At 51.2% G+C, this 25,717-nt stretch overlaps 2 protein-coding genes across 9 annotated transcripts in view; one reads left to right on the top strand and one right to left on the bottom strand.

Annotated features, from left to right (window-relative positions):
* Positions 1 to 1,077: 1,077 nt before the first annotated feature.
* On the bottom strand, positions 1,078 to 12,223 carry KNOP1 (lysine rich nucleolar protein 1). 4 transcript variants are annotated; one of them, XM_075564576.1, is made up of 6 exons: positions 11,749 to 12,222; positions 6,978 to 7,879; positions 4,955 to 5,023; positions 3,627 to 3,704; positions 2,198 to 2,265; positions 1,927 to 2,121 (listed from the first exon to the last, which is right to left on the bottom strand). In XM_075564576.1, exons 1-6 carry the CDS (start codon positions 11,930 to 11,932, stop codon positions 2,064 to 2,066), a joined length of 1,359 nt encoding a protein of 452 aa, XP_075420691.1. In that variant the 5' UTR covers positions 11,933 to 12,222; the 3' UTR covers positions 1,927 to 2,063. The 4 variants fall into 4 exon arrangements, with proteins under 4 accessions (XP_075420692.1, XP_075420690.1, XP_075420689.1 ...); XM_075564577.1 differs by lacking the exon at positions 2,198 to 2,265 and having other exon boundaries at positions 1,078 to 2,121; positions 11,749 to 12,210; XM_075564575.1 differs by lacking the exons at positions 2,198 to 2,265; positions 11,749 to 12,222 and adding an exon at positions 11,389 to 11,630 and having other exon boundaries at positions 1,078 to 2,121.
* IQCK (IQ motif containing K) overlaps positions 11,706 to 25,717 on the top strand; it is a 133,785-nt gene continuing 119,773 nt past the window's right edge. The window contains exons 1-3 of one of the 5 annotated variants that reach the window (XM_075564586.1): positions 11,706 to 12,087; positions 19,838 to 19,902; positions 24,460 to 24,583. In XM_075564586.1, coding sequence (XP_075420701.1) covers positions 11,931 to 12,087; positions 19,838 to 19,902; positions 24,460 to 24,583 — 346 coding nt within the window. In that variant the 5' untranslated portion in view covers positions 11,706 to 11,930. The remainder of the gene's footprint in view (positions 12,088 to 19,837; positions 19,903 to 24,459; positions 24,584 to 25,717) is intronic. The other 4 variants (XM_075564582.1, XM_075564583.1, XM_075564585.1 and 1 more) reach the window with 4 other exon arrangements.

The following is a 25,717-nucleotide window of genomic DNA, read 5'->3' on the forward strand; positions in this document are numbered from 1 at the left end:
AAGGTCAAGCTTCCACTTGGAGGAAAGTGGCTTTGTCCGTCGTGTGGTCAGCTCCCAGGAAGGCCTGCTGTCTTAATTCACCTCTGCCCAGTGGGATAGTCGCAGACACTTTGCCCACCCTGCTCAAACGTACCACCATCTAGTTGATCCCCACTCTTTAGCAATCCATCTGGCTTTTCATCCTCCAGCTTCTTCCTGACTGGCCTGAAGGTACATGTGACTCATTTCAAGCCACTTTTCTGGAATGTTCCTATTGGAGTGTTGCCCGGAACTGCCTCCACCATTCCAGTAGAGCCAGCATGATGATGGGGCACAGGGCTGGAATGTCTCCTTGACACGCCCCTATCCCGCTTCAGGATTCCTGTTGGGAGACATGGAAGGGACTTCCCGGTAAAGCTGGCCTGGGCTGGGGTGCCTTCCGTTCCTGTCAACTGTTATCTAACAGACCCAATCAGATGCAGGAGTTGGGAATTTACAATGCTAGGTGCAAGGGAGCACGGGCCTCTCATCACCCAGAGCTCTTTGAGGCGTGCTGAGGACCAGTCCCCATAGCTGATGGAGCCACTTCCTTACGTCGCACACACACTGACGTACTCCCCCCACCCCCAGCTCCATGTCTGTCCCCCTGCATTTGACCTGCATGGCACGGCATCTGGCTGCCTGCTCCCTGGTGACCCTGAAGAACAAAGCACACCTGAGCATTTGCCTATGGCTCCTCCAGAGGGCCCATGTTCAAAGACAACCAAACCCTTTGCCATCGAGTTGACTGTGACTCAGTAGGACGGAGTAGAAATGCCCCACTGCATTTCCAAGGCTGTAAATATGGAAGCAACTGCCACCCCTGCCTCTGGCAAGTGGCCTCAGAGCTAGCAGCCCACCCTTGAACCATGGCACTACCAAGGCTCCAGTCTGGGGACTGACAGGCACGGGGTACAGGTGGCATGGAGCTAGGATGGATTCCCCGAAGCCGCCAAGTCTTGGGAGCCCAGCACAAGCCTGCCACTGCTCTAAGATGGTTGCCCTTTTCATCAACTCCACTTCTGGTCTGACAGCTAGGCACATTGTAAAACTTACAAATTCTTAAACCAAAAGACACTTTAATCCCAAAGATTCGAGGTGATAGTTCCTGAGGGGACAAGTCACAGTGAACAGTGGCCTAGGGCTTGGGCTGCTGAAGTACAGTGCTTGAACGTCCTAGCTGGGAGGCCCTGGGCAATCACATTACGTCCCTGAACCTGAGTTATCTCCTCCACCAGAGCATGATCCTAGCACCGGATGTTTAGAAACGAACGCAGTAACGTAAGGAATGCACTTTCACGCAGTCTCTGATCCACACTACACGTTCAGTAGATGACGGACACCCGCTGCCACGGTGGGCTCACAGTGGGTGACCTTTTGCGTATCAAGAGCCAAACTGCGCCATGGGTTTTCAGTGGTGGCTTTCTTGGAGTGGACCACCAGGCCTTTCTTCTAAGGCACCTCTGGGTGGATTAGAAGCCAAGTGTGTTAACCACTAGCACTACCCAGAGACCCCCAACAAACGTTAGCTGCCATTACACGCCTGGTGTCGTCGGACAGGGAATGTTTAACACGGTAAGTGGGGTTTTAGGCACTTGTTCTCTTGGCTCCAGAAACCTGAGCTGTCCCCGCCCACCCCAGTTCCTTCCAGTACATCAAGATAGTTGTCCTAAATTGGCCACTCCATTGGTGGCAGTTGTCAGGTGGCTGAAATCTGCATAACTAAATAAGAAAAGAAATTTTGGCTTTTTTTTCTTTCTTTTTCCTCTCCCTCTGAGACCCAAGAGTTTAGTCTTCAAACTTGATGGATTTGGAAGCAGTCCTGTCAATATAAAAGACTTTGTCTGGGGCACGGGAGAAGCCGAGGCCAGCGCGCCGGCTGTGCTGCCGGCCCTTGGCCCGCTCGTAGTCCTGCTGCAGGCTGAGCCGCAGGCCGTCGGCCGCCTCCTTGCCGAGCGCCATGTTGGACCTGCTGGCTGTGCTGTGAGGGTGGCTGCTGAGCGGAGGTGACAGGTTCTTAAAGCCACCAATCAGTCTGAGAAACTTCAGTTTCCGGTCCTCATTCTCAAAACCAGCAGTGTCCCACTGGCCAAACTTGGTTCCCTGCAGGGACAGGGACAGAGAAGGTGTGGTCACTTTCCTTGTTCATCCCCCACCCACCCACTGATCCCAGCCCTACCAGGCAGGCCTCTGTGGCTGTCCCTGGCTCAGAGCTGAGGAGCAGGCTGGTGACCACTGGACTGAATCCTAACAAGAGGGGTACGGTTAGCAGACTCACCCAAACCAAGAGAAATGCCACAAAGCCCTCAGAGCAGGGGCCAAAGCGAAGAGCTGAGCTAAATAACCACAGTTCAAGCCCCACCTGTGTGACCCTAGCCAAGTCACCAAACCTCTCTGGGCCTGACTGCACCCATAAAGCAGGGGCACACCTCCCCGAGTAGGGAGGAGTTCATTCAACTCCGTAACATCTGCGGTTCCTTCCCCATCCCCTAATGTCCCCACGCATGTTACCCTTCCCCACTTCCCCAGAACTCCCCTTCCTCCTCCCAGCCTGGGGACCCATGAGCTTTGGGAGAACAGTGGGAACGAGCTGTCACTTTGGCTGCCCTGAGACACGGGTGCATGCTCTTCGTAGTCAGCTCCTGGTGTTTCCTGTGAGAGACCGACTGCATGCAACCCACCCAGTCCAGCAAGCCTGGAGTCCCCTCGGGGCTGACAAGGTCCTGGAGGCAGTGCCATACCGAGTGTCCCTGTAGCTATGTGGTGACCGGGGCCCAAAGACAGCCATCTCGCCCCCAAAGCATCCCGTCAGCTCTGCTCAGCACCAAGAAAGGACACAGAGGGAGACTCAGGTCGGGCACAGCCCCAGCACACCCCTGGCTCACAGGGCAGTCACTTGCCCAGTGTCTAACAACTACATAGGGACAGAGCTGGGAATGGATAGCCATGCTAGTGAAAGCCTGCCTGCCTGCCACCCTTGGCCCCTCCCCTCCTGTCTTCCCCCAAGACCAAGGTGGTCATAGTCGTCTGGTTGGCTGTGCCTCCAAAATCAACTTGCCTCGTTCTCAACCTAGTGCCACCTTGCCAGTCCCTGGCTCACAGGGTGAGCCTCCAGGCCCCTCTCCCCACTGCCTCTCTCTCTCTGCTAATGCAGCCTTCAGGGGACATGCCGAGCCCTTGACCTCCGGGCCTCACTGGAACACCCATCAAAGCCAACAACCCACTTCTCGGGCTGGTGCTCTCTTTCCGATTCTCAGAGGGCCTCTCTACTCCCACCATTTTCCTTCAAGCACTCAATCTGAACCCCCTCTCCTTGTTCATGCCCTGTTTTCAGGCCTGCCTGCCACCTCCCCCCCAACTCACTCAGCCCAGCCCCGTCTGTTCCGACCCCCCCCCCCCATGGGCACCATCCACTGCGGGAAAAAGCCCATGGGAATGCCCCTCAGCAGTGTCTACAGGACATCCCACTGGTCAGATGGGTTTATCTGGTTCGGTCAACAGCCCAGAAGGAAAGACAAGGATACAATAGCACAGCTGCTCTCCCAGGACCAGGCTGCCATGCCAGGGGGTGGTGGGGACACCCTCAGGGGCCCCAGCGTCAAACTTACTTTCCCTTTCTTGGTTTCCGGAGCTCCCGTCTTGCCTGACTCCCGGTCTATCTCTTCCTGCAAGGCCCTTCGCCTCACCTGAGGGGGGAAAAAGGGCTGGAAAGGGGCCACCTTGCTCTTTGGAGCCTGAACCCGGGGAGATGGGGCTGGAGGTGGGGGCGGCAGGGAAGGTGTCCAGCTCAGCGTCTTCTGAGCATCTGGGGCCACAGCCATGGTCTAAAGGGAGCAGGTCTCTCACCCTGACCCTGCAGCATAGGAATGCCAGGCTACTTGAGATGGCCCTGCTTTGCTCGCCTCCTGCATTTCAACTCTGTTGCCAGCATTAACCATTTGGCACAACTCTGCCAGGACCTGCCTTCTTGTGCAGACCCTGATCTCCTGCGAGCCCTCCAGGTGGCCTGACTCTAGAAGGCCAAGCTGCGGGGCAAGGCATAGCCTGGCTCAAATCCCACAGCTCCAACCAGCCGTGTGGGCTTGGTCTGACATGGAGCGCAAGCTGTGCCCAACACAAGGCATAGAGGCAGCTCCCGTGCTGCTGGTCTGGTCAGAGGCCCCTGGGGCACCTGTGACACTGCTTCTTCCCAAGAAGCTTGCAGGACCCTGTGCCCCTCCTGCAGGCCCAGGGGTAACTCAGCTGGCCCAATCCACGACGTTTTCTGCCCACTTCTAGCTGCTGTGGCCTGAGAGATCCAGTGAGGGACTGTACCAAGCCTGAAGGAGCACGGGCAGTGCGTGGCTGCAGTGGGTCCCGCCATAGGAGTGTGCGCAGGTGTGTGACGGGGTCAGAAGTGCATGGCGCACCGCTGCGGGAGGGAGATGTGCATTGCGGATGCTGTACGGTGGAGGCAGAAATGGAAAGCCGCTGAGCAGTCTAGAGGGCTAGAACGGTGAACCTAGCCAGGTCCACCTCGTTCTAAAATGGCATTGGAAGAACGTAAGATAGACTAGACTACAAGTTCGCAGTCAGGAGGGAATAATAGGATTTCAGGTGAGGGTTTTCCTCCACTAAGGTCCATCCCCACTCTCACCATGATGAACGTCAGTGCCTGCTGCAAAATGGGGCCGGTGGGGTGGGCACAGACAGTTGCACCGCATGGAGGGAACCCGCCAGGCCAAACCGTTAGAAGTTCCCCTAAGCGTGGTTGGCGTCCCCATGCCTGTATAGCTGACTCATGTGTGTGCCACAGGTCTGAGAAGGCTCTCACCCCTCAAAGCCAACCCCAGGCCTGTCTTCGCAGGTGGCTCTGGGCGGGTTCGAACTGTTGCCTTCGGGCAGGGTTGTCCTGAGCAGAAAGGTTCATCCTGCGCCTGTAGGGCAGGGGCCGTACCTGGTCTATGTGCGTCTCGTCCATGTTGCCCTTCTTCTCCAGAACCACTTCTAAGTCCGGGTCTGCTTCCTGCACAAGAGTCAAAGGTTAGGTGAGCCTCAGGCACAGTGCGAGGCGCCTGCCCCAGCGACCCAGCCAAGCCCAGAATACCGCCCCCTCCCCCCCATGCATGGCCACACCGCCATCCCAGGCCCTGCCACATCTCCCCTTCAGCCAAGCCCTTCCTGTTCTCAGCCTTCCCATCTGATGGACAAGGAAACAGACACAGAGAGGTGGCATGACCACAAGGTCTGAACAAAGCGTGGGACAAGCTGCTCTTACACCCAGGCCTCCTGACTCAGGACTTGATGCGTGCCCGTTCTTGCCCCGTGTGTCACCATGGCACCAAACCAGCAGGAGGAAAGGCTTTTCTATTGCGGAGCCAGGGGTATAGGCGTGAGTTTGGGGCCCTGTTAGGAGTGTCCTGTCTCCAAACCCAACCCCAAACCTCTTTCCCTTTGTACTGCCTTGTCTCCTGCCTGGACAGCCACCAGCCTGTAACCTCTCCTGCCCCCATGCAATCCCAGTTCATGCCGAGCTCCAATGCGCTTCGGCCTCCACCTGGTCCAGAGCCTCCATGCAGCGCTCAGGGCAAGCCTGAGCCCATTCAGGGTACTGGGCCCCACAGGGTTTTCCGCAACTGCATCCTTTTTAATGCAGCTGCAGGTTAACAGAGCAAATTGGCTTTCTGCTCAACATTTTGTTCATGACATTGTTTCTAGGCCCCCCCCCGTGTCACAGTACCCTGCCCACTTCCTCCCTGGGATGTCTGCCCTTTGAGCTTGTGTGGTGGGTTGTCCTAGAGAGTACCTGCCTGAAGTTACCCGTGCCCTTACCACTGGTGCGTGAAGAGCTCACCCCACAGGGCAACTGTAACTGAGTCATGGGTAAATAACCAGGCGGTGTTTTCACAGCGGCTTAATTCTGATCATAAAACCCTTCCGATTACTGGGAGGCTGGGTTGAAAAGGGGGAACTGGTTACAAGGATCTACATGTGATCTCCCTGGGGGACGTACAACATAAAAGTGGGGGAAGGGAGATGACAGACAGGGCAAGATATGACAAAATAATTTTTAAATTATCAAGGGTTCATGAGGGAGGGGGGAGCAGGGAGGGAGGGGAAAAATGAGGAGCTGATGCCAAGGGCTCGTGTGGAAATGTTTTGAGAATGATGAGGGCAATGAATGTACAAATGTGCTTGACACCACTGATGTAAGTATGGATTATGATAAGAGTTGTATGAGCCCCTAATAAAACAGATTAAAAAATAAAACAAAAAAAAGGGGGGAAAAAGATAAAATGAAAAAAAAAAAAAAAGACCCTTCCCAAACCATCCACCAGGGATGGGGTCTGGGTGGGCCTGCACTTGAGCACCTTACTGAGTGTCATCCCCCAGATTTCTGGAGGAACGGACCCTGGCCAGTCCTATTCAGAGCCGCCCTAGGACTTGTCTTGGCATCGTTTTGAAGGGGCCACCCTGTTCCCAGGTTGAAGCCTGGAGCTGGGGACCATGGTGTCACAGTCTGGTGCGTGAAGGGGAGGCTAGTGGGGGTAAGAGCAACACAGAAGCACACAAAGCCCGGAGCTAGGGAAGTCACATGAGCTCCCCGACTCTCGTCTCTGTGGCTCCAGACCTTGTGGACCAAGGTCAGCCAGCAATAGATGCCGGGCGACCGCAAACGCTTTGCATCCTGGGTTGTAGAGAACAAGTGTTAAGCAATGGATTCATGTCAACGACTGAATTCAGTTGATCTGAACTCCGGAGATCAGAATAGCGAGGACCTGGGTGGGGTTTCGAAAGCAACGCCTTGTAGGGCTGATACTGCAGGAGATTCAGCCCTACCTGAAGCTCGCTGGTCCCTAGTCCTTCCAACCAACCGCATGTGCCAACCACCCCCTTTGCTGGCTGGAGTCAGTGTAAGCACGGCTCTACCACCCTGCCCCTGTGCTCTGATGGCAGCATGGTTCTGAAGGAAAGCCTACCTGCCCGCCATGGGCTCCTGTGTCCCTTCTCTCTTTCCGCTGTTTCTTCTTCTTCCTTTTTAGCATCAGCTCCTCAACGCCTGGCTCTGCCTGCTTCTTAGACTTGCATTTCTTCTTCACAGGGGCTTTGGGGTCCTCTCCTACTGGGATGTAGTCCAGAACCTCCACTTCGGCTAGCTTCTTTTTACTTCTTTTCCTAGAGCTGCTCCTTGCCAACCCGGAGATTTCGAGGTGGTCTAGGGGCAGGTCTCCGTCCTGGTAGATTTTCTTTTTCTTCTTCACCTTGATGCGGCTCGCCTGCTTCTGCTTCTGCCTGGTGACCGCCAGCTCCTCCTCCAGCTCCCTCGGTGAACAGGCGTAGAGCACGTCGCCAGCCTCGTACAGCCAAGGGCTCTGGGCTGAGACGGCCACGGGGTCCTGAGCCCTTTTCTCCTTCTTGTGCTTTTTGAGCTTCTTGCCAACTCTGGGTCCCTCCACCCCCAGTCTGTCGTGCAGGGAGGGGTCCCCTGCCAGCCCGTGGGACAGGCCCAGGACGGACATGGAGCGACGCTGCTGCTTCTTCTTCTTCTGCTCCCCACCGTGGAGCTCCACCACGCTCAGGGCCTGCTTCCGGGGGCTGGGCGACCTGGCTGGGCGCTGGGTCAGCAGCACCGTCTGGGGCTCTGGGTGGTCCAGACCAGGGACTTTTTTCTTCTTCTTTTTCTTCTTCTTCACGAGCGGCGTCTCGGGTGTGTGGAACGCACTCTTGGAGCGGGAGGCGGTTCTGTGAGGAGAAACCTCGATGAAGTAGTCATCTTTGAAGGCGGAGTACTGGAGCTCGGGCTCTCTGACCCCTTTCTTCTTCTTCTTCTTCTCGGGAAGGCCGACACCCACGTCCACTCGCTGGGTCTTGGTGATCATTCCTGGGAAGTGAGAAGTGGCACGGATTAGCCCCGCACTACGCCACCATGGCTGCTCGGAGCTATGCAGTGAGATGGCTGAGAGCCCTATTTCCTGGAACGGGGGATGGGGTTGGGGGGAAATTCAGCGTGGAGAAGTGCAGACAGTTCTGTGTTCAAATCCACACCCTGCTCCCTGACCTCGAAGCCATCCCCAAGCTCTCTGAACCAGAAGCACGGTGGGGTCAGCAAGATCGGTGGTTCAAACCCAGCAGCCACTCAGCAGCAGGAGAAAAGCGAGGCTTTCTGATCCCGTAAAGACCTAAAGTATTGGAAACCCTAAGGGGCAGTTGTATACTCTCCTATGGGGTCGTCTTGGGTTGGGAGCGACTCGGGGCAGTGGGTTTGAGGCTCCTCCCAAAGGTGCTGGAAGCACACAAGGAGACGTTCCAGGTAAAGTACTTGACATGTTTCGCTAACGCTCTTCCTCAGCCCTGTAAGCCAGGGGTTCTCAACCTTCCTAATGTAGCGACCCTTTAATACGGCCCCTCAAATTGTGGCGACCCCAACCTTCGGACATAGCGGTTTTCTGATGGTCTTAGGCAACCCCTGTAAAAGGGTCATTTGACCCCCAAAGGGGTCGCGGTCCAGATCGAGAACTGCTGCTCTAAACCTAGTCATTCATTCAACAGACACTCACTGTGTGCCACCTCTGTGCCAGGAAAGACAAAGGCAAACCAGGCAGGCCGGCGCCTGCTCCGTGGGCACGCCTTTGGGCAGAATCCCATGCGGCCTGCCCTTGTCCTGGGATCCACCAGCGGGCACGACAGCAGCACTCTCAACCTGAGACTCGGGCTCATCGAAGCCACTCTTCCTCGGGGCACCCGGACGCAAATCTCCCACCTGCAGTGCCCGCCTGTCTCTTCACTCGGCCAGTCAGAAGACCCACAAGGACATGCACGGACGCAGCTGAAAGATCCCAAACCACACAGCACTGGGCAAAGCTGCCGCATGAAACCTCTCGGACGCGCTGAAGAGCAAGGATGTCACTTTGAAGACTGACTCACGTGAGCCAGGCCATGGCACCTTTAGTCCCCTCACAGGCACACACAGCTGGACAATGAAGACTGCAGAGGCCCTGCAATTGCATGAGGACTCTTCAAAGTCCTGTAGTCTGCCAGAACAATGAACACACGAATCGGTCTGGGAGGATGTACCAGACTGCTCCTGAGAAGCAAGGATGGCGAGACTTCCGTTCACTTCAGACGTGTTCTCAGGAGAGATCAGTCCCTGGAAGACGCATGCTTAGTAAAAGAGAAGGCCATTGAAAAAGAGGAGGAAACTCAACAGGACGGGCACAGGGGCTGCATCAGGCTCAAGGGCACCAACTGCAATATGGCACAGAATCAAGGGGTGGTGGGGTCTGGTGCACCTGGTCCCTGTGAGGCAGAACCAACTTGTTGGCATGTTAACAAGAGCAGCAGCAAGGTCTCATGAGCACAGCTTGGGCTGTGGGTTGCGACCCCTTTGGGGGTTGAAAGACCCTTTCACAGGGGTTGCCCAATTCATAACAGTAGCAAAATTACAGTGATGAAGTAGCAACGAAGATAATTTTATGGTTGGGGTCACCACACATGAGGAACTGAATCAAAGGGTCGCGGCATTAGGAAGGTTGAGAGGCACTGGGTTACAAGCCATAAAACTAGGATCCACAGGGCACCTCCACCAGAGCCTCTCGTGCTGGGTCGGTTTCCTCGTCTATAAAAAAAGGGCAAGCCTCATCTAGCTCAGAAGCAACAAAGTCCACATGCAAGCACACCAGCCTGTGCAATCACAAGGTGTCGAAGGGATCAGGCACCAGAGAACAAAACATCTATCATTGTGAAAGAGGGGAAGTGCAGATTGGGGTCCCAAAGTCCATCTGTAGGCAACTGGACATCCCCTTACAGAAGAGTCTCGGGAGGAGATAAGCCAGTCAGGGTGCAGTGTAGCAACGATGAAACCTACAATTTCCTCTGGTTCTTAAATGCTTCCTCCCAGCCGCACTATCATGATCCCAATTCTATTTTACAAATCTGGCCAGATGAGAGGATGTACACTGGTACAGTTAGGAACTGGAAACACAAGGAATCCAGGACAGATGATCCCTTCAGGACCAGTGGTGAGTGGCGATACACGGAGGGTGGAGGGAAGGTAGGGTAGAAAGGGGGAACCGATTATAAGGACCTACATATAACCTCCTCCGTGGGGGATGGACAACAGAAAAGTAGGTGAAGGGAGACACTGGCCAGTGTAACATATGGCAAAACAATAGTAATTTGTAAATCATTAAGGGTTCATGAGGGAGGGGAGCACAGAGAGGGTGGGGAAAAAGGAGGAGCTGATACCAAGGGCTCAAGTGGAAAGCAAATGTTTTGAGAATGATGATGGCAACAAATGTATAAACGTGCTTGACATACAAGAGATGTACGTATGGACTGTGATATGAGTTGTATGAGCCACCAATAAAATGATTTAAAAATAAGTAAACAATAAAGGGGCAGGCCTCCCTATCAGTCAGCTTCTAGCTGGTCCACTCTCTCACTCATGACCAGCACAGACCCTGGCCTGTGCAGACACACACAGGGCAGGAGGGTCAGGGCAGCCGCTGTCTGCTGCCCTGACGGCCACATCCGAGAGCCTGCCAGAAGTGAGCCAGACCTCCAGTTCACTCCTAACCTGCCGCAGGGCCACCTGGGGTGGCTATACATTCCACTGTGTACAGAGCTTTAGCAGGTGCTCAGCAAGTGCAGAATGACTGAATGAAAGGTAAAAACACCTGCCACTCTGAACCTGGTCAGTGTGGGAGGGCAAGAGGTGGAATACCAGCAATCCAGGTGAGACATGCAGGCTTGCTGCTCGAGTCAGGATTCTGGAAGAGAAACCCAGCCTAGCAGTTGTCCAGAAAGTTTCCCCAGCACTGAGGTCCCAGAGTCGGCGGGATGGGGCGGCAAAGCCCGAGACAAAGGAACCCGGAGTGGGCGGGATTTGGTCAGAAGCGCAGAGGTGCCCTGAGCTACCCAAAGCAGGGGTGTGTGGTGGGCCTGGGGTTCAGGGTTGACTGGCCAGCGTTAGACATTTAGGACAATTCCACCACGGACAGAACGTGCAAGGAGATCCGACCTTTCCCTGGGTGGGGAGGAGAGGGCTGGCTAAGGAAACCAAGGTGCGCCCTGGAGAAGGTGGGGTCCCCTAAACGGAGTCTCAGAACAGAGAAGGGAGCATCAGAGCATACGAGGACAAAGAGGGCTCGGGCAGGCTGACCGCCAGGCTCAATCCCTTTCAGAATCCGCGAGCGGATCTTCCTCGTCAACCTGTTACCTCACACGTGGTCCCTCTTTGAAGGGTGGAAAAAAAAAACCCAAACTCACTGCCGACTCACAGCGACCCTGTAGGACAGAATTAGAATTGCCCCTGAGTTCCTGAGACGGAAACTCTACGGGAGTGGACAGCTCGGTTTCCCGCGGACCTGCTGGTGGCTTCGAACTGCTGACCTTGCGTAACCACCACGCCACCGGGACCCCTGCGTTTTCCAAAGGCTGTTAGAAACTCTCGCGGTAGCCTCGTGAGGGTCAGTGTGACAGTTCTGGGCACTTAAGCTTCCCGAGAAAACTGGGAGTCGAAGGCAGGCCGGGGGACCCCAGAGCGGGCGCCCCGAGGGTCGCGAGCAGGGGGCTCGGGGGGAGCCAGTCGCCCCGGCTCAGCCGCGACCGCGCGGCGGGAGGAGCGCTGCCTGGAGGCGGTGGCCACGCCGCCCGCCCGCCTTTGCCTCCGGTCTCGCGGCCGCAGCCCGCGGGAACAGGCCCCGGCTCCCGCCTCGCCCCCTCGGCGCCCCCGCCGCCCTCCGCACTCACCCGCCGGCCAAGCCTCCCCGGCTGCACGTGAGCGCCGACCGTGCCACGACCCGGAAGCTAATCTCGGGTCGCCCAGCCGCCCCCGCGGGGTCCGGCTCCTTCCGGGTCGAGGCGGCGCCGCAAAGCCGGTTGCCGTGGAGACCGCGGCCCTGGCGGAGCCGCTCCGGGAGCCGCCGTCCCGCATGGGTGCGCGCGAGGAGTCAGCCGGCTCGCCCGAGTCGTCGGCCACCACCAGGACCCCGGCGCCCACCGTGTCGCCCCTGTCCCCCGACCTGCCCGTTTCGCCGGGGCATGTCGCGGAGTCGCCGGGCAAGAGCCTGTGGGAGCAGATCTGCGAGGGTAGGCGCGCGGGGGCCGCGCCCCCCGGGAGCTCTGTGCGCCAGGCGGCTGACGTGGGGGTCGGGGTCCCCCTGTCACGGAGGGGAAACTGAGGCCGGGGGAGAGCAATAAAGGGGAGCCTGTGGTGCGGGGCAGTGGTTCTTGCGTCTCCGTTAGTGAGCGGACCAGACGGGGTGGGGTGAGGGTGGGCGTGGGAGGTGGAGGTCGGGGGGAGGGTGGGCGTAGGTGCGGACTCTTAGCAGCCCTCTGCGCAGCCGGGGCGTCTCCACAATCGCTCCCGTGTTTGAGCCCCTGGGTCCATCCATCTCGCCGACGGCCTTCCTCTTCTTCGCTGCCCTCCCCCTCTACCGAGCACGACATCCTTCGCCATGGCCCGGTCTCGCCTGATACCATGTCCAAGTGCAGGTCTTCTTGTAAGGAGCCTCTACAAGGGGCCTTCTGACCGCACCGCTTCTTCCAGGACAGAGAGACGGGTTTGTCCTTCCAGCAGTCCGTGGAACTCTGAATCTTCTTCTCCAGCGCCACACTGCAAATGCACCGCTTCTCCTTCCAGCCGCCCTGTTCTGTGTCCAACCTTCCCGTGCATAGGAGACCCTTGAAAACACCATGGCTTGCCCTCAGAGCGTCCATGAGTTCCGAGAACCTGCCTTGTAGGCTTGTGCTCTCCGGCCCACGTAGCCACTTGCTTTAAACCTACTGAATAGTTCTCGTCTATCCGCCAGCTCTGATTTGCAGTGAGCGCGGAATAAGGTGGCCCTGGACTTTTGGTCTCCCCGAAAGGGACTTTTCTCTCTGCCTCAGGTGCTAGGACTTGGGTGTCTCTCCCTTGTAGCCCCTGCTTCAACCTCTGTTGCCCCAGACAACAGGACGCTAGCATGTGGGGGTTCAGAGCAACCCGAGGAGCTGCTTTCACCATCATTATTTTCTAGACACTTATTTTCTATTGAGCCCTTAGTGTCAGCTCCTCTCTCACCCCCCTCTTTGCTCTCCCCCACCCTCGTGGCCCCTTGATAAATTATAAACTATTTTCATATTTTACACTGATTGCTGTCTCCCTTCCCCCACGGTTCCTGTTGTTCGTTCTCACTGGTGGGGGGCGGGGAGGTTGTGGTTATGTGTGGATCATTTCGACAAGATTTTAAAAATTATTTTATTGGGGCCTCATACAACTCTTCACAATTCATGCATACTTCCATTGTGTCAAGCACATTGTACATTTGTTGACCTCATAATTCTCCAAATATTTGCTTTCTACTTGAGCCCTTGGTATCAGCTCCTCACTCCCCCCTTTATGAATCCTTGATAATTTATAAATTATTAGTTTGTCATATCTTAACACTATACAACATCTCCCTTCACCTACTTTTCTGTTGTTCATCGCCCAGGGAGGAGGTTATATGTAGATCCTTGTAATCGGTTCCCCCTTTATACCCCACCTTCCCTCCACCCTCCTGGTATCACCACTCTCACCAGTGGTTCGACAAGATATTTTTTCATATCGTACACCAATCGCTGGTGATCGCTGTCCCCACCGTCCCCCTGACCTGGTATTACTACTCCCATTCCTGTTCCTGTATTCCGTGTGTCGGGAGCTCTTATGTCTTATCCGTACTCGTGCACATGCTCCGCTCTAGCCCGCAGTGAAAGTCAGTACTGGAGTCCTGATAGTTTGGGGGCGGGGGGGGGGGGGGTGAGGAAGTCTCATGCATTTTTTTAACTTTATTTTAATATGTTTAAATAGCTGCAGGTGGCTAGGGGCCACCACAGTGCAGGTCATTCGATGTATGTTGACTCGAAAAACATGGGGTGTACTGGTAGAAGGAGACAGTGAAGAGGGGGTGAATCTGGGGAGGGGAAGAGTGGACCCTGAGTCCACAGAGCCTCAGATGCAGTCTCTCCTTGTGAGTGCCAGCTCCTCTTCCACAAAGGATGCCCGCAGACAATTGAACGCAGTGACTCCAGAGCTTGAGCTTTTCCAAGCCAGGAGTTCTTTGCTGCCGAGCAAGCTGCTTCACTATATCAGTTAAAGGTCAGGGCTGGGAGGGGCGATGTCATACCAAGAAGCACTAGTGGTACAGTGGGTTATGCGTTAGGCTGCTAACCACAAAGTCATCAATTGGGAATCACCCACTGCTCCCCAGGAAACGGATGAGTCTGCGCACTCCTGTAAGGATTTACAGGCTTCAGGAACCCAACAGGGAAGTTCTGTTTTGTCCAGTAGGAGTCCACCCGATGGCACTGAGTTCGGCCTACTCATCTACTAGAAACCCAGTGGCACCGTCTGGGAAGCATTGGACAGGCCCAGCGTCCAGCTGCCCCACTCCTGTCATCATGGTTCGCTTGATGTCAGGGGGCGTTCAGTGACATACAACAGCAATCATTACACCTAAGGAGGCCGAGTCGCGCAACTGCTCAGTAAAAAGCCGAACCTTCATGCCCACCACAGCCACAAACACCCTAGGGGACAGTTTGACTTTTGCCGCTGGGGTTGCTGTGAGTCACAATCCAGTGGAGCGCACTTGACAACAATAACAGCTATCATTATGTATGCCTCACGGGGCTGGGGAGAGGATTGAATATGAAAATGTATGGAAGGTGCTTAGCACAGTACTGGCGCTTAGTAGGCGCTCAATAAGTGTTCATTGTTGTTGCCCAAGAGACATGCTTTGTAGTTCATTTTAGACTCATGCCGTGTTTTTTGTCAAACAAGCCTGTAGGGAGAAAGGGTTTTAATGTTCTCTGAAACACAGTGGATGGATGCCAGCCAGTGATAGAATTACAAACCAGAGTGAATGAGAGCCCTGGGGTAGCTATCACAACCTACGTGAGAAGACCCATTTTGTAACACAAACATCGTAACAAGTACAATTGTCGATACAACATTTAGTGAGTAAGGTCAGTATTCCACCATGGACATGAACAACAGACCTTGCAGGAATCCCAGCCCTGAAAATCGCCATTTAAATAGAAAAATTCGCAGGAAACCGACCGGGGGAGAGGCTCGATTTCATGAAGACAAGATAAATAACAGGTAGATCTCTACACTGGGGGCCTTTGTCTTAACCTGGCCAGTGCTCCTTGCTTTTGACGGAGGTTTGCTTTTTGCTTGTCCGGTGCCTTCCTCATAACATTTGTAAACATTCTTCCGTTTTCTTGCTTATCTTTTGAATGATAAGACCAGACGATGTATTCTCAAAAGCACATGTATTTGTACCAATAAACTTTTTGCCAAGTAAATTTGGGAGTTGTCTGTGACCTCTTTTGATGACAGTTTTACTCAAGACAGTCAAAATTTTGGAATTTTGTTGCTTTAAGGTGCCCCGGTGCATAGTTGGTTACGCATTGCCAACCACAAGGCCATCAGTTCGAATATCAGGAGAGAAATAAGAGGTTTTCTGCTCTGTAAAAATTTAAAACCTCAGAAGCTTAGGGAGCAGATTGATAGGTACTCTCAAATCCCTTCTAACTGGCATGGACCCTTTGCACTATAGAACAAAACGCTGCCCAGTCCTGTCCTGCCCTCACTGTCTTTGCTATGCTGGAGAGCCTATTGCTACAGCTACTCTGTCAATCCGTCTCATTGAAGGTCTTCCTCTTTTTCTCTTACCGTCTACCAAAGGAACTCTGGTGGTGTAGTGGGTTACAAATCAAGCTGCTAACTGCAAGGTCAATAGTTCAAAACCACCAACTGCTCTGTAGGAGGAAAATGAGGCGTTGTACTCCCTTTAGTAAAGACAGTCTCAGAAACCCACAGGGGCAGTTCTTCCCTGTCTTATAGGGTCTCTGTAAGATGGACTTGACTCAATGGCAGTGAATGAGGGCTCTGTCCTAGCGTGATGAGCTCAGTCCTTTGGGGGAGCAAGTCCGGGAGCTCTGCATTTTAAACAACCTCTGTACCAGTTCTTGCTTACTACAAGTGAGGAGGACTTGAGCACTTGCTGATGAGATCAAGGATTTTAACTTAATGTAAAGAAGACCAAAGTCCAAACTGTAGGTAACATCATGATAGAAGATGGAAGGTATCAAAGATTTCATCTTGCTTGGATCCACAATCAATGCTCATAGAAACAGTAGTGAAGAGATCAAAGGAGACATTGCATTGGGTAAATCTCCACAGGATCGCTGCAAAGTGCTGAAAAGCAAGGACGTTATTTTGAGGACTTAAGGGACACTTGACCCAGGCATGGTATTTCACTTGCCTCATGCATGAGAAATTGGACATTGATAAGGAAGATCAAAGATGAACTCATGCCTTTGAATTGTGGGGCTGGCAATAAATATTGAAATACCACGGGCTGCCAAAGGGACAAATGGATCTGTCTTGGAAGAAGTACAGCCAGAATGCTCCTTGGAGGCAAGGATGGGGAAACTTCGTTTTCTGTGCTTTGGACATGTCAGGAGACACCAGTCCCTGGAGAAGGACATGATGCTTGATAAAGTAACAGGACAGCAAGAAAGAGGAAGATCTTTGCCAAGATGGGTTGACACAGTGGCCGCAACAATGGGCTCACACATAAGAACAATTGTGAGGACAGCGGAGCACCGGACCCTGTTGGATTCTGTTGTATGTGGGCTACTGCGAATCAAAGGGGACCCGGCAGCACGTAATAACAACTGCCCCCGTGCCTAGTACTGCATAGCGTTAGCCAGGGGAACTCTTCCTCCCAGGTGACAGACTGGTCTGTTCCTGTGCATTATGCCTGTGCTTTGCCTCTCGTGGGAGCTTTGCACCTTCTACTAATCTCTCTCTTTCAAGACTCAATCCAAGTGGCTCTCTTCTGGAAACCCAAAACCAAACTTCTCACCATAGGGTTGAATCTGACTTATCATGACCCTACAGGACAGAGCAGAATTGCCCCATGTAGGTTTCCAAGACTAAACCTTTCTGGGCGTAGAAAGTTTCATCTGCTCCCTCAGAGTGGCTAGTTGGTTTGAACTAATGGCCTTAGGATTAGCAGCCCAACACAAGCCACTATGCAGGCTGGCTTTATTTATTTATTTTTTTTTTAAGGAAAACCTGTCTAAATTCATCAGGCTGGCAAAGCTCCTTCTCTGTACTACTTTCAGAGTTTGGGTACCATAGTCACCCCTCACACACACACCCCACTCCCCAGCAGCACTTTCCCATCACATCTCCTCCCTCACCAGCTGTCCCTGCTGAAAATTGCTCAGTTGCATCTGTAGAGATGCCTGACAAATGCTCATCTTTCACTGCCAGCTTTGTCACCTTACCGGCTCAGCCCCTGCCAATAGGCCACTCTTGGCAAATGCTGCCTTTCTGTTGCTGTTTTAGCTAGGAACAAGTTTGACTGCAAATAACAGAAAGCCCAGCTAGCAATGGGATGGCCTGAACAGTGAAGCTATTCCCTTCTCTCCAAGGCCTCAAGGTGAGAGATTCCGCATCTGGTTAGGCCCCACTCTGCCCCAGACACCTGGCCTCTCCGAATGCTGCCGTGGTTGCATACAGACAGCAGCCACTTTGATTGTAATATTCATTAAGGTACGTGTAAGAGATTAAATACCCTGAAAGAATCCAATTTACAGATTTAAGGTGATTAAAAGGTGGTAAATATTTTCATTTATATGCCTAAATTCACTGTCTAATTTCTTCTTTTAAAATTTGTTTTATCTGTGTATATTTCACATAACATACAATTTAATCATTCAGTCGTATGAAGAAGCATTGTACACATCACTACAATCCATTTTAGACATTTCTTCTCTTACTCTTTGTTCTTAGTTCCCAGTTCCCCTAACCCTCCCCTGCCATTCCTCCAGGAAGATGTCTGATTTTCTTAAGGGGTGCCCTACTCACAATGTTAGGTAAGCATTGGGCTGCAAGGTTGGTGGTTAAAATCCATCAGCTGTTCTGTTGGAGACGGATGAGGCTTTCTGACTTACAACAGCTTTGGAAACCCTGCACCGGGTCACTCCGAGTAGGAGGAATCCACTTGATGGCAGTAGGTTTGTTTTTTGTGACATTTTCTTAAGCACTTCTAATGCCAGACAGGACAATTTTCTAAGCACCTAAACCACTGATAGAAATCTAATGAATCAAACTTATAAGTGTAGCAAATTAAGTTGTTTTAAAGAAGTCAGCACTCTGCAAACTTGATCCCATTCACTTATGCCTTTCAATATCAAAGCGCCAGTCTGTGACCAGTTACATATTTCAAACTGAAATAACTAGGTGTAACCAGCAAATTCTCAGTCCAGAGTCTCATACATTCCAGAGGCGTTACACACAAACAGCCTATTCTGAAGCTCACATGCTTTCTCATGCTGCTACACAATCTTGTGGACACGTGATGACAACATCTGGGTCTTTGCATCAAATCTAAGTGAACCACTGCAGGGCTTCTGTGAGGAATGAATAAATGCACAAGGAAATGGAAACAATTTTAAATATGTACAGGATTGTTAATACCTGTTATAAATGGCATTGTGTCCCCTAAAAACATAAGCTGGAATGCTTAGACCAAGTATCTGTGACCATGACCTAGTTTGGAAACAGTCCTTGAAGACATTATCAGTTCAGTTAACACAATGTCGCATTGGAGTTTAGCAAAGCCCACTACTGTCCAGTTGATTCTTCCACAGAGCAACCATTTGGGGCAGAGCAGAGGTACTCCTTGGTGGTTCTGAGACTAGCTAGGTGGGAGCAGTTTCATCTGCCTCCCACAGAGAAGTGCTTAACCTCCTACACTATCAGAGCTCCTTGGAAGTCGTGGGTCCTAATTCTCTGTGACTTGTCCTCATGGCAGACGAGGAGACTCACAGAGACAAGGAGACAGAGGGAGCCTCTGTGTGATGCAGCCCCAAGCCAAGGCGTGATGTGATTCTAGAAGCTTGGGAGCGAGGGAAAGTCACAGAGCAACCCTCAGAGAGAATCCACAGCCAATTCCTAGGCGAATGAATACACTATTGAGCCTTAGCCAGTCTCAGTATTAGCAGTGTGAATTGTCATCTTTTCAGAGGGAAATTTGACAGCGTTCAAGTTTGAAGTTTTCCTCCGACAGCAAAATTCATCTAAGAAGTCTACCCCCAAATACCCTTACTTAGATCAAAGAAGAGTCTGAGGATGTTCAGTGAAACGCTGAAGTCCACCAGGAGTTCACTGGTTCAATAGACATATCACACCCCATAAGTACCAGCGGTGAAAGAGGTGCACAATATGGATTCAGTAAGTGGATGAACTGTATTGGGATATCATAGCACTAAAATTCGTTCATTCAAGCATTTGGGGAGATGACTAAATGTAACCACACGTGAGTCCTGCCCTCTCAAAATGTACAGACTACTAGAAGAGACAGTCATTAATTTTTGCAAATTTCAAAAAAGGGCAAAACTGATCTACACTGCGAAGAAAAAGGAAGCAGCATTATCAAGGTTTGTCCTTGGATTTGGACTAGTCTGGGAAATTTAGAATGAATGTGTTGACGTATGCATGCGGTAGTAAAGACCTGGAACAAGATTTGGTTGGACCTGTGCCAGATCTAACTGTGGTTTAGAACGAGAATGGGATTAGGTGTGTGACTTCCACTTTCTAGATGAGACGTCATTACAAAAGACCATCTCCCCAAGTTAAGTACCTTTTATCCATTAAATGTTCACCTGTAAGGACCTCTGAAAGTGGCTGTTCACTCCTGTAACCCACCAGCCAAGATGAACTTTTAAGCTATAGGCAGAGGAAAGGAAATTGAATTTGCAGTGCAATGAATGGAAGTTTTTTTTTCACCCTGCTCCTTAGAGTATGAAGCTGAGCTGCCTGTCTTCCCAGAGAAATATAAAGTCAAACGAGAAGTCGTGATGAATGTGAGTATCCCCCAGGCCTTGACCCACATGAATGGCTCCAAGCTGACAACGGGGCCATCAGACAGCGTCGGAGTTAGAGAGGGGCGACGGGGAAGGCACTGGGGTTAGAACCCGAGAGCTGGTGCCGGCGCATGGCCACCAACAGCATGACTTCAAGTGCATCCTCCTTGCGCCTCGGTGTCTACATTTGTTCATTGGAACAGACAATCCTTAACTAATCCAGGGTCTCTGTAGAGCTCAAACTTGATCCTGGATGAGAAAGGCTTTCTCTGCATGCTAGAGTGCACCAGGTGAAGGCCAAGGAGAGAGGCCAAGGACAGGGCAGTCAGGGAGGGAGGCCTTCGGAAAGTCACCTTGGGATAAAATAGGGACCTAATGGGTTTTGAAATGGAAAAAAAAAGTGAGGAGATAAAGGGACTTGAGCAAGGTTATAGGGCTGGAACTGAAACTCTGGTCTTTAGAATTCAAAACTGCTGCAGCCTGTCTCTGATAATCTTGTCTGTGAACTTCTGGATTCTGCAATTGTTCCTTGTTTTGCTTTATGGATGAAATATTTCCTCCAGTGTCTCTGAAGACTCTGATAAAGAGTTCTCTCCCCAAAATTAGTCATGCTTTTCTTGTCACTTGTTTTGTTTGGATATATTCATCTTTGTCATGTCTGCCATTGTTTTTCTGTTTAGAGAGCGCTAATTGTTTATTAAAACTTTTAAATACGGGCGTAAATGGATTTTCAACATAGTTGGTGAAGTTTGCTCCAGTGGGTGCTTATATGGGTTTGCTTTCTGGGTGGGTGCCTTCTGTGACCGGAAGCTTATGGAGGCTGGACGTCCTTTGGAAGACCGCAGGGTCATCCTTTGGAAGACCCAACCCCTGCCTGTCCGCAGGGTGAGCAGGCAGGGAGGTCACAGTTTTTGATTGGGCACCCATACCGCTGCAGTCCCATCAACTCTGACTCACAGCGGGTCGCTGGGCCGAGATAGAGGAGGACTGCTCCCACGGAGGGCCAAGCTTTACAGAAGCAGACTGCCGCCTCATTCTCTGTTGAGTGACTGCTAGGTCCAAACTGCTCACCTTTGGCTTGAGCGCTGAGCTCTTAACCACTGTGCCACCAGCAGCCCTTGGGGGTTGGGCAGTGGTCTCCAGATGAATGGTTCCAGTTAAAGCCTTTTTCATTCTGCAACATGTTTTTCTTTTTAGCGCTTTCCCCTCTTTCTTCACCCCCCCCCATCATTTTACTGGGGGCTCTCACAGCTCTCATGACATTCCCAACTGTGTGTCCCCTTTGACCACCGTCATGGCAGCTGAAATCATTGGGCTTCCCTAATTCGCTTAACTTGTTTCCCGAAGAGTCGGGCTGTGATGAGAAGGGCAGGAGTGGGAGACGAGGGATATAGACAGTACTCTGTCCAGTGGAGCCCCAACCATTTCTTGTTAACTTTCTTGCTCTTGGGTGCCTTCGAGTTGGTCCTGATGCACAGTGACTTGTGTAATAACACAATGAAACACTGCCCATCTTGCATCATCCCACAGGAATTGCTACATTTTGAGTCACCTGTTGAAGTCACTGTGCCATCCCATCCCATTGAGGGTCTTCCTTTTTTATTTTTTGCTGACTCTCTACTTTTTTAGCATCCTGACCCCCTGGGACTTACCCCTCCTGGTAACATGCCCACAGTACCTGAGATGAAGTCCTGCCATTCTCTTTTCCAAGATGCATTCTTGTTGCACATCTTTTCAAGGTTGTACAACTTTTCAGAGTTTTGTTTTTGTGCGTGTGTTTTGTTTTTAACAGTTTCATTGTCACATAGTTCACACATCATCCCATTCAATAGTTCAGTCTCATCAAGAAGAGTTGTACAATCCTCACCACAATCAATTTTATCATATTTTCTTCATTCTTATATTTCCCCCAACCTCTCCCTGCCATAGCTCCAAGGAACCATCAATCCAGTGACTATACAGAATAATATTTTAAAAACAAAACAGCAACTAACAATGACAAAGTACAACATTAAAACCTCCATAGAAATGAAAGCTGAACATGTTAAAGACTAGGACAAAAATTTACATAGATCAAATGGGAGCTCAACCTCCACTTTGCAGTGCATCCTGCATGACAGCAAAGCTATTTCACAGCCCTGTCTATAGTCTCAAGGGATTCGCCAGAGACTTAATCCACATGTAGCCCCCTGCCTTTTTAAAAATAAACTCAAGCGTTAGAATGGGTCAAGGGACGCTCAAATGATTATTACATTTTAATCCAGCTCCATGTGTCACAGTCAACATTACAACGCTTTGATAACAAGGACATTCCCATCCCTCAGCTGTGGTCCGAGGGAACTCCCCGAGGCCTAATCCACATGGGGACCCTGCCCAGGGATTTGGGGCTTCCGCTCTCATCCATAGCCTCCTGCAAACTGGCCGTTCACCATCCCTTCAGATTTGGATTTTGTTATTAGAGTCCTTGGACCACACGGGCTGGTGTGCATCTTCCACGTGGACTTAGTTGATGTTTCACTTCAATATCTTCTTGTGTGAAGACAAGCCTTTAACACCCCAGACGCTATTCCTTCTGATAGCCGAGCACCCTCTAGTTTCTTCACCGCACTTTGCTATAGCACACATATCTTCAGTGATCTCTTCATGAGGTCAAGTAGGGTCATGTCCTAAAAACTAATTATTCCTCTATTAGGGCTAGAATTGAGTACAGGCTCCAGATCTATTCATATATTTATGGTTTTTCTATGTCTCTGGTGACCTTAGAGACATTATCATTTATGTTAAAGAACAATATCAGTCATCCCCCTGGGACAGAAGGTTGATTCCACTGATAGTGTCATTAATTTAGTCCATGGTAAACTGGCTGTCCTAAGACATTGGTTCTTCTGTCAGTACAACCAGTATTCTCTGCCAGGGCCATGACTCAAATGCGTCACTTCTGTGACCTTCCGTCCTCGTCCAGCCTCCACATGCGTATGAAGCAGTGGGGAACACCACGGCTCCGGTCAGGCATGATTTAGCCTTCACAGTGACAGCTTTGCTTTTTAACCCTGTAACGAGCAGATTTACAGTGTGAATACACTTTAATTTCTTGACTGCTGTTTTCATGAGCATTGACTGTTGATCCAATTAATCTGAAATCCTTGAGAACTTCAGTGTTTGCTACATTTATCATGCTGTCGTTTATTGGTCCATTTGTGAGCATTTTTGTTTTCTTTACACGGAGTTGTCATACATACTGAAGCCGCTAGTTTTTATCTTTATCCGTAAGTGCTTCCAAGTCCTCTTCACTTTCTGCAAGCAATGTTCTGTCCTCTGCGTGGCAAGAGAGTTGCTAGTTGTTCGATGTGATCACACAAGCTATTTGGTCCCTGTGCATCAGTGTTCAATGTGTCGATCTGTTCTTGAGATCATCTCTAAATTCAGGTCGCATGTACTCAAGGTCATACTTTGGCTCTTGTGGACTTGCTTTCATTTTCTTTGGCGTCAACTTGAACTTGCACATAAACAATCGATGATGAATTCCAGAATGCAGAATCTGGAAAAAGATTCCTTAGTCCTTCATGTTTGGCTGTAGTGGCTGCACATGCCTTGGTGGGCATACAGATATTATCCTGTCACTGACACTGTTATGTTCCGGGTCAGGTCTTTGACAATGAATGCAATACTATGCTTCTTGAATTTTCCATTCCCAGGATAATGGATCATGCAGTTGTCCAATTCAGAGTGGCCAATACCTGTCTCCCTCAGCTCACTAATGCTTAGAATATCGATCTTCATGATCAATTTCATTTTTTATGACTTCCAAATTTCCTAGATCCATACTTTGTGCAGCCCATATTTTTATCATTAACGGATGTTTACAGGGGTTTCTTTGCATTTTAATTCATGCCATCAGTAAATGAAGGTTCCCCAAAGCTCTATTCCATCGGCATTATTAAAGTTGACCCTACTTTGAGGAGGCAGCTCTTCTCCAGTCGCAGTCAGGGTGTCTTCCATCTGGAAGGGTTCATCTTCTGGCACCGGGCCATACCGTGTTCCCCTGCTCAGCATAAAGTTTACACTGGCCAAGTTATTTCATCTGCGACTTGCCAGATCCTTCTTCATAGTTTCTCATTGTCTAGAAGCTCTGCTGAAACCTGTCCATTTTACCTCCAGTCTGCCCCTTCTGGCTTCATTGCCACTTCGTGCGACACCTGTCAACTGTGAGCATTGAGGCTTATTGACATTCCACGGGGCTGGTTGCCGCCTGTTCTCTGGGGAAGTTTCTTCCTGTATATGGGCACTACGTCCCCATTTTCTTTTTCTGTCCATGGGTTTTATTTCTGTTTGCTTTGGAAATGTTTGGAATCCTCTCGTTCTTTCATGGTCTTCCTTTGGCTAGTTGGCCGCCACTTTGGCCGTCTCCATAAGGGAGACAAAGGTTGGTGCTCCGCATGTGCCCGTGAGCCCAAAGCATCATCTAGAATTAGAAAACAATACCAGTACACCTAGAGAAGGGTTTTTTCAATTACCATGATTTCAACTATCTGAACGGACTCTCCCCGCCCCTTCCAGGTTTCACCAGTGGCAGACACCATTTTCCAGGGCATGCATAGAGGGAACCTGTTCTCTGTGCCCCACGTCTCCACGGCCCCACCTTGTCCTCAAGTAAAAGTGAAAACAATTGAATCCCAAACATGTAAGTAAAGAAGTAAGCGTTCGTCCTGTGTCGTTTGGGGCTTGTAACGTTGCAGAGCTGCAGGGTGGGGATGGGAGTGGGCCAATGAACTTTAAGGAGACCACACAAGGACTTCACTTAATTTTAGGAGCAGTCCACTGATCTATCTTTAAAGTCAAACTGTGCTCAAGAGTATGAGAAGTAACAAGCATACTATGTAGTTTTGTCTGGCAAGACCTAAGCTGATTAGCCTCTATAAAAATAGCCTGGTGGAGACATCTAACCTGCTCTAACTCAGGAGGTGGAGAGGCACACAGCAGCAGCAGCAGCCAAGACTGACTCCTTAGAGGTGGAAGTCGCACTTGCCTCCTTTCTGAAACCATTTTTACCAGTTTGGCGGCAGCCGCCCCTCCCATAGAGCTCGCTACTTCTCTCCAGGGCTTGATATTCATGGCAATGACCCCGCAGAACTCAGACAGCGCTCATGATTAAGGAATTCCCAGACGACATTTCCGGATCAGGAATGATTCAGGATATAGTTCTTGTAGTTTTTTTTTTATTGAGACAGTTTCTCATCTATACCTTCAGGTAGGCCTCTTCTTGGCCCTTAGCTTCTTGACCCCTTCGGCTTCTTGAGTTAATCTGGCCTCCACTCTGTTCAGATAAATGTTACAAAGCTCTTTAACTCCACTGACACATTTCCAGGAGCCCCAACTCCACCAGGAAGCCTCTGCCCTAAGGCACAGCTCCATGTGGTAGCAAGCCTAGCTTCATTGATAAGTGCCCAGAGGGACCTCACTCCTTCAGTAACCCCTCTGTCTTGACAGCCTTCAGCTCTCTAGCTCTGTGGACCTGCATGGCCACAGCCCCGTCTCTTGCTGGTTTCCGGCTGCCATGTATCTGACACTGCTTCTCACCAGCTCTGGTTTTACAACTTTCTCTCTGTTCCCTAGGTGTAGGAAAGTCCCCGTGTATGGACCCTGGGTCCCAAACACTCTCCCTTCTCTTAGCTCTTGACTTCTTGGTATTAGTGAGAAGCCCCTCTTTGCACCATGTGCCTTATCTGCATTACTAGCATATCCACCCAGTTGTTTGGTGAGAGTTACAAGGCCATGGCTAGAAGCCTTTAACAATGATCCATCAGTCCACGACACC

This window comes from Tenrec ecaudatus, chromosome 12 (assembly GCF_050624435.1).
Source record: "Tenrec ecaudatus isolate mTenEca1 chromosome 12, mTenEca1.hap1, whole genome shotgun sequence".
Lineage (NCBI taxonomy): Eukaryota > Metazoa > Chordata > Mammalia > Afrosoricida > Tenrecidae > Tenrec > Tenrec ecaudatus.

Bases quoted from the DNA above. Each gene is read 5' to 3' on its own strand.
- KNOP1 (XM_075564577.1), bottom strand. From the start codon at position 11,932: ATGCGGGACGGCGGCTCCCGGAGCGGCTCCGCCAGGGCCGCGGTCTCC. The intron at 7,880-11,748 runs GTGAGTGCGGAG...CTCACTTCCCAG, and splicing joins CGGGGAGGCTTGGCCGGCGG to GAATGATCACCAAGACCCAG. The intron at 3,705-4,954 runs GTACGGCCCCTG...TTCCCCCCTCAG, and splicing joins ACGAGACGCACATAGACCAG to GTGAGGCGAAGGGCCTTGCA.